The sequence below is a fragment of the Eurytemora carolleeae genome, unplaced genomic scaffold, assembly GCF_000591075.1.
Source record: "Eurytemora carolleeae unplaced genomic scaffold, Eaff_2.0 scaffold1905, whole genome shotgun sequence".
Classification (NCBI taxonomy): domain Eukaryota; kingdom Metazoa; phylum Arthropoda; class Copepoda; order Calanoida; family Temoridae; genus Eurytemora; species Eurytemora carolleeae.
In genome coordinates this window covers 24,019-35,330 of record NW_019397809.1, presented here as the reverse complement: position 1 = coordinate 35,330, position 11,312 = coordinate 24,019, and the positions used below count along the sequence as shown (strand labels likewise).

The following is an 11,312-nucleotide window of genomic DNA, read 5'->3' as shown; positions in this document are numbered from 1 at the left end:
ATCTATTTATCTATTTATCTATTCATCAATCTATTTATCTATTTAACTATTTATCAATCTATAATTCATCTATTTATCTATTTATCTATCCATCAATCTATTAATCTATTTAACTATTCATCAATCTATGATTCATCTATATTTATCTATCCATCAATCTATTTATCTATTTAACTATCTAACAAATATCTACTTGTTTCTAGTATTATATGTCTCAAATTTGTGTCGTCATAGAGGCAAATGCTTTTTAACTTCAGAGTTATATATTTATATTTTCTATTTTCTTATATTTCCAGATATAATTAATTACAAAAAATCTGTTTAGAGTAAAGTTTCAAATTGAATATGTTCATATAATTTTATTAATTAGAAACACTTCCTGTAACCTTATATCTACATTACAATTCTCGAGTATATTATTGTAATCAAGAAACAATATTACTTAACCATAATTAATCTTATTTATCAATATTTATTCATATTCATACATAATCTTGTCATAATTTAGATAATAATAATAATTGTAACATTTAAAGTTTATGTAATCTTTTATCCTAAAATATATCTAGTGTGCAGGATTAATAAGTTTTTTAAAATAATTTTAAAGATTGGAATCAAGAAATTTTTAATTGGAATGTATAAATTTACAACACGTCAAATTAAGTAAAGAAATTGAGTCTTTGCCACAAACTCTGATTTTTTCTAATATTTATATCTATTTGTAGCCCAATGTCGTAGACCTTTGATACTTAAAACTATAAATTCTGTTAGATCAAATATTTTAAGTTTGATCATTGTACTGTACTGCTTGCCATGGCAGGTTGAAATTTGGCCCGGTACATAAAATGAACTGGGATATACCGTGGTTCTATCAACTTGATGCACAATTTGTTTTTTTCTGTCTCAACTTGACAATTTAAAAAAAAAGATTTGATGGGTATGGTTGGTAATAGTTCATGTAACGCTTAAAATGGAGGGTCACTTAAAATTTCTTTTTAAAATCACTTATTTCCAAAAATCAGGGATAAAAACCCCTAAAGAAAGATATCCTGCTCTCGTACTTTTGTAACCTGTTGATTCAGGAAAAAGTCCGGTCTGTGTAAAAAAAAAATACAGGATTGAAATGCATGTTTATAGCCAAATTTTTTAAGGCTAGCTCATTGAAAAAAATCAGACCGATAACTTTAATAGTTTGGGTGCTAGGAAGGGTTGAAAAAAATGCCAAAAAAAATGGTCAAAAAATGTAAAAAATATTTGTATCCTATTTTGAGCAACATTATTAATTAACCTTGTTCATCCCTACTCTTTAACTTTTTCCAGAGAAAAGTGTAAATTTATTTGTGTTTGCCCAAGGGAAACAAAGTGATGAATTGCACATTTTTATGAGAAAAATTTGCGCATTTACAAGATGAATATAGCTAAATTTTAATGTTTTAACAAAGTTATAAAACTTTTTTAATATTTAGACATATTAACATTATCATCAACACAATTGAATATACTTATTAATTAATATTAAAAAATGTTTAATCTGTTAATAATGTTCTTAAAGATTGGAATAAGACTACATATTTACTTAGAGCTAGAATTTTCTTCGGGAAAACTGCACTTCACCGGAAATTGACTTTTCCTCATGCTGGAAAACTAAATTCCCGGTAAATCCTCACAAACAGTAAATAAATAGTTAATTTTTTCTTTTAAACAAATATCAAAGTGTGACACATGTTTCTACATCATTTTTTTCAAGGGCTTTTCAAAAATATAGTTTTTAGATCTGTAGCTTTAGTTACAAAAAGTTAAGGGCTATTTTAGATTTTTTTACACAGACCGGACTTTTTCCCTTTGCATTAAAAAAATGTTTTTTTACAAAAAATCCTTTAATTTTTTTTATTAAAAGTCANTTGAAAGGAGCCTTAAATCTAAATTTCCCTGACCTTCTGTCCAAGGCTTTATAAAGAAATTTCTCCTCACCTCGCCCATTAATGGATCTTCAGATTCATCCGCTGAAACATTTCAATAAAAACAAATCTGACTGATGAAATTTTGTTAAAAATAATGAAATTATGAAATCTGAATTCAAGTTCCCAACTTAGCTGTATCCCCCTGGCTAGGCTATAAAACCGTTTCTTGTATAAAAAAGTAACAATCTTAAATTCTGCTTAGGTTCACCCCTTTCTAATATTTTCCTGTTTATTAAGGGTTTGCGTAGTGAAACAGAAACCAGGGGAATATACATTTCCTGTCTATCCCCTCAATACGAAGGATGTTACGATGACAAGGGGAATTACATTTCTCCAATATTTAATCTGCTGATGAAGAATATGTTTTCTGAGTTGTTGAAGGAGCTTGAGGTAGGGATAGATATTATCTTTTTGTCACATATAGAAATATATAAAAAATATAAAAAATCCTTTTAAATATATGTTGCACATCTGAAGAATATAAATTAGATACTGAATATATCAACCTACTTTAAATATATGTTGCACATCTGAAGAATATAAATTAGATACAAAATATATCAACCTACTTTAAATATATGTTGCACATCTGAAGAATATAAATTAGATACAAAATATATCAACCTACTTAAAATATATGTTGTACATCTGAAGAATATAAATTAGATACAAAATATATCAACCTACTTTAAATATATGTTGCTCTTCTGAAGAATATAAATTAGATACTGAAGATATCAACCTACTTTAAATAAAAACATTTTCCTCTAACTGTTGAGCCTCGAATACAGGTTTATTGTGCATATTAAAATTAAATAATTCTATAACGCAGGCAAATAAAAGAAACATTTCTGTTAAATGATCAATATGTTTCGAAATAATGAATTCAGAAAACATTGAAAAACATTCAAAATTTCATTTCTTCCGTTGAAGTATTATTTTTAGAACAATTTTGATTGGACAGAGTAAAAGTTAAATTTAATATACATAATAAAAATTGACTTTATACCCTATACTACATCTTTATTGTTCCTTGTTTATCTACTTATACTACGTCGCGTATGTAAGTTTGACATAAATTTAACAAAACCATTTCCTTTACAATCTAATTTATCACAAAATTCTAAATTTTACTTCCTCTTGATTTTCCTTCGGTCAAAACCTGGAACAAGTAGTTATCTGTATTTTTTAAAGATGTCCGAAATATTAATTAATTCTACTTGGATACCCTGTGGCCTGATTCCATATTAAATTCTGTAAATTCCTTTTGGCTGGAACAGTGGTTGTAGATTAGGAATATCTCACACAGTAGTTTTGATCTCTAGACTAATACATATTTTCCAAAACAAAATTATTATATTTGTAATTCACCTTAAAATATTGAATTCCATAAATTGCTTTTTAAAAACATTAATACTTTATTTATCATTTTCAAATTTAGATATGCTATAAAATCTGTATAAACATATGATTTCACATTTTTCTAAAATTTAGATATGCTGTAAAATGTGTATAAACATATAATTTTAAAACTATGTTGATGTGGTCCCTCTCTAGAGAAAGACCAAGCAAAAGAATTTGGTGGAGTTCTGGGGTGTAGAGGATATCTGTAGGGAGATGGGTGTTCCTTTACACATTGATAATTTCTACACTGTGCTTCCATGGTTCATAGAAGGTATTTATATCAACTGCTAAAATCATTTTAAAAAACAACATTTTTTTAAAACATAAAAACTTTATTTATAATTTTACATTTCTCTTTCAAATTTAGATATGCTGTAAAATCTGTATAAACATATGATTTTACATTTCTCTAAAATTTAGATATGCTATAAAATCTATATAAACATATGATTTTACATTTCTCTAAAATTTAGATATGCTGTAAAATGTGTATAAACATATAATTTTAAAACTATGTTGATGTGGTCCCTCTCTAGATAAAGACCAAGCAAAAGAATTTGGTGGAGTTCTGGGGTGTTGAGGATATCTGTAGGGAGATGGGTGTTCCTTTACAACGTGATCTTTTCTACACTGTGCTTCCATGGTTCATAGAAGGTATTTATATCAACTGCTAAAATCATCAATATATTTGTATGATTGATATTTTTGTAAAAGGGAGTCGGAGGCAAGCATAATATGGTTCCTACAACATAAATATCTTATATGACGTATTATGCAACAAAATCAAAATATGATTAAATTCTAAGCTATGCAGTGGAATTTTTTAATGATTTTACCAACACTCAACAGTAAAAATAGATTAAAATATAGAGAGTAAAATATCTTCCATATTTATGATTACATTGTTGGAGACAGGGTAACTGAAATGTTATGCCTTAATTATTCAAATACAAAATACCACTGTGATCAATAAGTTTCGCTAAAATTTTCTTACAGGTACTTCTAGAAGTCTCAGCTCTAAAATTTTTTTTTAGTTCACTATATTTATACTTCAAATATTTTTGACCAGGTTGGCTTCAAGCAGATTGTTGTTATGATGTAAGGAGTGTTCTCCTGGAGGTGGATTAGCTTCGTTGTTACAGCATAGGAATATCTAGAATATTGACCAGAGAAATAGGACACTTTGGAGGCTCGGTTACCCAAAAATGTTTTTATTAGACAATGCAAAAACCAAACAGAACCCTTAAACATGATCCAGAACGTATTTTAAAACGATTTTATGAACTTTCATGGTAGTTTAAAAAATGACAACAATCTGGGCAAATCTTGTTCAAAGTCTCTGACATAGGACCAGAGGGAGAACATTGATTATGTATCTCGTTTTTAAATGAAAGCCAGCAAACTCCTCAGAATTCCTTCATACATTAAATACTTGACCTATCTTTACTTTTGATTGTTCTTAACAAGGATGTAATGCAAGGAAAGTTATTTCAGAGGTGTACGCATCTTTTGTACTGCAGTGTACTGTCACTGGGCGGAAAAGTAAACACAAGACGGATGTCGAAGCCTGACATGGAATCTATCTTTCACATAAAAAATCAATGAAATATTCNACACAAAGAGAACATGTTCACAATAAATTTAGAAGATGGGCGCGAAGCGCCCTCTAAGGCTAGTAAACTAGAAAACTCTAATAATTAACCAATAAGAATTAAACTTTGCACCTAATCAGTCATTTATAAAGATCCAGACTGTTTTGAAAATTTGCATCAATTTTTAAGACTGGGTCGACTTTGAAGTGTTTCAAGGCGTTGGTCTTTGATTTTACATCATTATCTCATTTATACTTTTTGTAGCCTTGGACATGTAACATTTTAGAACTTGTTTTTAGCTTTAGATATTTAATAAGTAATTAGCAAACTTTTCCTCGATTTTGCGTTTGCATTGAGCATTGATCATTGACCAGCCATAAAGTTGATTCTAAACATTTGTTTTAAAGCAATGATGCAGAAAAACTTGCAAAAATTAGTGAAAATTGGCAGGCCCTCCCCTGAGAATATGATGCATCTATTTATTTAAAAGATTAATTTTGCAGCCTTTTCATAGCATTTTTATATCTCTATTTCTTAAAAGCACTTAATTAATTTCGGAGTCAAACTCTGTATAAACAAATATACTAAATATGAATATAAAGATAGACTGTGTACACAAAATCAAACATATTCCCAAGAGAAGCAATTATAAAATTATAAAAATAGTAAAATTGGCAGGCCCTCCCCTGAGAATATGATGCATCTATTTTTCTTTCGATTAATACTTTAATGTAACATTTTCAAAAAGCATTTTTAATTGCAATGATAAACACCAAGGCTAACTCTTTTGATCATATCTGAAATAATTCTAAAATGTGTTTAATTTTATGCAAGGCTTTTTAAAGTCCGAATGCATTTAAGATTTAGGCTTTTTATTACAACATCCATGGGGGAGGGAGAGTGCAATGTTTGATTTTTTTCACCGTTTTTCAAAAATGTGTATAAAAATAACTGTTTTTTGACACCCTGTACAAACCCACCAAACACATTTTACAAAAAAAAACAAGCAAAAATGCAGTTACTATAGTTTTCTACCTGGACAAGTGTGGTGAGTTGGCATCATATATATATATCATTCAATTAACATTCAGATGTAATTTATCAAATCATAAAATTATTGAATTTTTTAATTATTTATTTAAAAAAAAAATACATAAAACATTAGAAATATATTTGTAACTATTTGTAGTGAAGGCAAGCAAACAATGCCTGGTGGTGGTTGATGAATATGGAGATGGTTTTAGGCCTGAAATTAGAGAATGTACATTGCGCTTATCTCCGGAAGAAGAAGAACTCCTGAGGTTAGATAAATTCAGCATGTTAGATGCTAAAGAGATCATCATATCTATAAACCTAACTCTAATGATAGATTCTGAACTTGCTAATGGATTACACATAGACAAGACATTTGAAGTTCATTTTCTATCTAATATATTGAGGAACTCAAGAAATATTTGCGAACACATCAAGGATTTTGGTGACACTTATTGTTTCGAAAGGTATAAACTTTCAACAGTATTAGGATATAAACCAGAGGTGGTTAAGGGGGATGTGGATAATCCTAGTTATTACAAGGAATCCATAAATGTGATGATGAAGAAAGCAGATAAATTTATTTGTTTAAAGCATGAAAATAAGTTTAATTTCTCTCTCTTTGAAGAACAGCTTAATGAGAGAGAAATTACACTGTTCAGATATGATGATGTAGAACATGATTGTGATAAACTACAGGATTTTATAAAATCTGATAGTGGTTGTCTGTTAACCAACTATATACTAGCTAGAGGAACAGAGTGCCAATCCCTGTTATAAACCAGAGGTGGTTAAGGGGGATATAGATAATCCTAGTTATTACAAGGAATCCATAGATGCTATAAAGAAGAAAGCAGACAAATTTATTTGTATCAGAGAGAACAAAAAGTTTAATTTCTCTCTCTTTGAAGAACAGCTTAATAAGAGAGAAATTAAACTGTTCAGATATGATGATGTAGAACATGATAGTGATAAACTAAAGGATTTTATAAAATCTGATAGTGGTTGTCTGTTAACCAACTCTGGACTAGCTAGAGGAACAGAGTGCCAATCCCTGTTATATTATCAGGATGGTACCTTTAGTTACTCTATGCTACGGTGTACAGTTAACCTTGTTAACTGTATCCCACAGGGGGGTGTAGATGTGCTCTCCCTGGGACCAGGATCCCTCGTGATCCTAGGAACCCCGGGAGATCCTGCTCTATACACCCAGCTCCAGGTTGAGTTAAACAAGACACCATATAACAAGTCTAACAAGTTTGTTTTCCTTCTTGGTGAAAAACTCCCTCCAGGAGTAGAAATAATCAAGAAGGAATACAAATTTCCAAATTCTATTAAAGAGTTTGATGAACACCTTGGTAGTATAGAGCAGGGTTGTATAATATATTATTTTGAAGAAACAAGTAATATAAAGGAGTTAGCTCAGCTTCGTGCATGGTTGATTGGAACATCAGTTCCCCTCATATATTCAGAGTGTTCACCAAACTCTGCAAAGATATTCTTATTTGATGTGGATACAGTATTTCCTCAATAGTTTCCTTTACATGTGTTTTATATTGGTTAATGTAATATCATGTAGGAAGTTGTTTATTTATCTATCTATTTATCTATCCATCAATCTATTTATCTATTTATCTATCCATCAATCTATTTATCTATTTATCTATTTATCTATCCATCAATCTATTTATCTATTTATCTATTCATCAATCTGTTTATCTATTTAACTATCCATCAATCTATTTATCTATCCATCAATCTATTTATCTATTTAACTATCCATCAATCTATTTATCTATCAATCAATCTATTTATCTATTTAACTATCCATCAATCTATTTATCTATCAATCAATCTATTTATCTATTTAACTATCCATCAATCTATTTATCTATTTATCTATCCATCAATATATTTATCTATTTAACTATCTTACAAATATCTACTTTTTTCTAGTTGTCTCAAATTTGTTTCGTCATAGAGGCAAATACTTTTTAAACTTCTGAGTTCCATATTTATATTTTCTATTTTCTTATATTTCCAGATATAATTAATTACAAAATATCTGTTTAGAATAAAGTTTAAAATTGAATATGAAATTCATTATAAGTATTTCATATAATTTATTAATTAGAAACACTTCCTGTAACCTTATATCTACATTACAATTCACGAGTATTTTATTGTAATCTAGAAAAGATATTATTTAACCATAATTAATCTGATTGTTAAATATTTATTCATATTTATACATAATCTTGTTGTAATTTAGATAATAATAATTATTGTAACATTTAAAGTTTCTGTAATCTTTTATTCTAAAATATATCTAGTTCTAGAGTTCATTAGTTTTTAAAATAATTTTAAAGATTGGAATCAAGAAATTTTTAATTGGAATGTATAAATTTACAACACGTCAAATTAAAGTAAAGAAATCGAGTCTTTGCCACAAACTCTGATTGTTCTAATATTTATATCTACTTATAACCCAATGTCGTAGACCTTCGATAGTAAATTCTGTTAGATCAATTAATTTAAGTTTGAAATATCAAAGGTTTTAACCATCAGGTTGCCAAGAAATAGCGATTAGAAAATTTGATTTTGTGGCAAAGGCTCAATTCCTTTCACGTTACATTGAAATCTTACATGTTTTAATCAAACAGCTATTATTAAACAGCTAACGTACAGAACAAAAATGTTTTGAATTTTTACTATGTTTATTACATAAACAAATAATCTTGTTTTTCTAAAAACTAAATGAGCTACGAGGTCACAAAGGTGTGCTGGTAAGGTCGCATAAATTTACCCTTCTTTCTGTCTAGTGGAGCATGACAATGCTAATTATAAAGATAGATAAAATTATTCTACACAGTGACCCTCACAGGACAAGACTTTAGTGACCACATGGAAACCTTGAAATATGAACAGCTGACAACTGAATCCGGACTTTTGTACTTTATAAATATTAAAAGATATATTAAATAGCAAGGATAGAGACAATTGTGTGCATTGATAGGTTACCAGAGATATATTAAATAGCAAGGATAGAGACAATTGTGTGCATTTATTTTTAATTGCGATGATAAACACCAAGGCTGACTCTTTTGATCATATCTGAAATAATTCTAAAATGTGTTTAATTTTATGCTAGGATTTTTGACCAATTTAAAGTCCGAACGCATTTAAGATTCTATACTAGTCTTTTATCACAACAACCATGGGGGAGGGAGAGTGTAATGTTTGATTTCTTTCACCGTTTTAAAAAAATTTCTAAAAATGACTGTTTTTTTGACACCCTGTATACCAAACTTCTTAACACGTTTTACAAAAACAAGCAAAAAAAATGCAGTTACTATAGTTTTCTACCTGCACAAGTGTGGTGAGTTGGCATGGATTGACTCATATATATATCATTTAATTAACTTTCAGCTGTAATTTATCAAATCATAAAATTATTGAATTTTTCAATTATTTATTTATAAAATAAATACATAAAACATTATAAATATATTTGTAACTATTTGTAGTGAAGGCAAGCAAACAATGCCTGGTGGTGGTTGATGAATATGGAGATGGTTTTGTCCGTGAATTTAGAAAAGGTGAATTCTGTTTATCCCCGGAAGAAGAAGAACTCCTGCGGTTAGATAAATTCAGCATGTTAGATGCTAAAGAGATCATCATATCTTTACACCCAACTAACTTTGAACTTGCTAATGGATTAAACATAGACAAGACATTTGAAGTTCATTTTCTATCTAATATATTGAGGAACTCAAGAAATATTTGCGAACACTTCAAGGATTTTGGTATCACTGTTTTAGATAGTAGTAAACTTTCAACAGTACTGGGATATAAACCAGAGCTGGTTAGGGGGGATGTGGATAATCCTAGTTATTACAAGGAATCCATAGATGCGATGATGAAGAAAGCAGATAAATTTATTTGTATAAAGGAGGAAAAGTTTAATTTCTCTCTCTTTGAAAAACAAGTTCAAGAGCGAGAAATTACACTGTTCAGATATGATAATGTAGAACATGATTGTGATAAACTAAAGGATTTTATAAAATCTGATAGTGGTTGTCTGTTAACCAACTATGGACTAGCTAGAGGAACAGAGTGCCAATCCCTGTTAAGTTATCAGGATGGTATCTCTAGTTTCTCTATGCTACGGTGTACAGTTAACCTTGTAAACTGTATCCCACAGGGGGGTGTAGAAGTGGGCTCCCCGGAACCAGATTGCCTCGTGATAGGAGGATTCCCGGGAGATCCTGCTCTATACACCCAGCTCCAGGTTGAGTTAAACAAGACACCATATAACAAGTCTACCAAGTTTGTTTGCCTTCTTGGTGAAAAACTCCCTCCAGGAGTAGAAATAATCAAGAAAGAATACAAATTTCCAAATTCTAAGAAAGAGTTTGATGAACACCTTGATAGTATAGAGCAGGGTTGTATAATATATTATTATGAAGGAACAAGTAATATACAGGGGTTTGCTCAGCTTGGTATATGGTTGAGAGGAACATCAGTTCCCCTCATTTATTCACAGTGTTCACCAAACTCTGTAGACATATACTTACATGATTTTGATACACTTTAAAGATTGGAATCAAGAAATTTTTAATTGGAATGTATAAATTTACAACACGTCAATTCAAAGTAAAGAAATTGAGTCTTTATCACAAACTCTGATTTTCTAATCCCAATATCTATTTGTAGCCCAATGTCGTAGACCTTGTATACTTCAAACTATAAATTCTGTTAGATCAAATAATTTAAGTTTGAATTATCATCAGGTTGCCAAGAAATAGGGATTAGAAAATTTGGATTTTGTGGCAAAGACTCAATTCCTTTCACGTTACATTGAAATCTTACATATTTTAAGTTTTACGTCCACTTATCAAACAGCTAACGTAAAGAACAAAAATGTTTTGAATTTTTATTATGTTTATTACGTAAACAAATAATCTAAATGAGCTACGAGGTCACAAAGGTCTGCTGGTAAGGTCGCATAATTTTCTGTCTAGTGGAGCATGACAATGCTAATTGTAAAGATAGATAAAATTATTCTACACAGTGACCCTCACAGGACAAGACATTTGTGACAACATGGAAACCTTGAAATATGAACAGCTGAGAATTGAATCCGGACAATTTTGTACTTAATAATGTTTAAAAGATATATTAAATAGCAAGGATAGAGACAATTGTGTGCATTGATAGGTAACCAGAGATATATTAAATAGCAAGGATAGAGACAATTGTGTGCATTGATAGGTAACCAGAGATATATTAAATAGCAAGGATAGAGACAATTGTGTACATT

At 29.6% G+C, this 11,312-nt stretch overlaps 1 protein-coding gene across 1 annotated transcript; it reads left to right on the top strand.

Moving 5' to 3' along the window:
• The first annotated feature begins 2,182 nt into the window (after positions 1 to 2,182).
• LOC111715975 (uncharacterized) lies at positions 2,183 to 10,586 on the top strand. Its single transcript, XM_023491381.1, has 3 exons — positions 2,183 to 2,351; positions 3,519 to 3,636; positions 9,517 to 10,586. Exons 1-3 carry the CDS (start codon positions 2,313 to 2,315, stop codon positions 10,584 to 10,586), a joined length of 1,227 nt encoding a protein of 408 aa, XP_023347149.1. The 5' UTR covers positions 2,183 to 2,312.
• Positions 10,587 to 11,312: the final 726 nt, after the last annotated feature.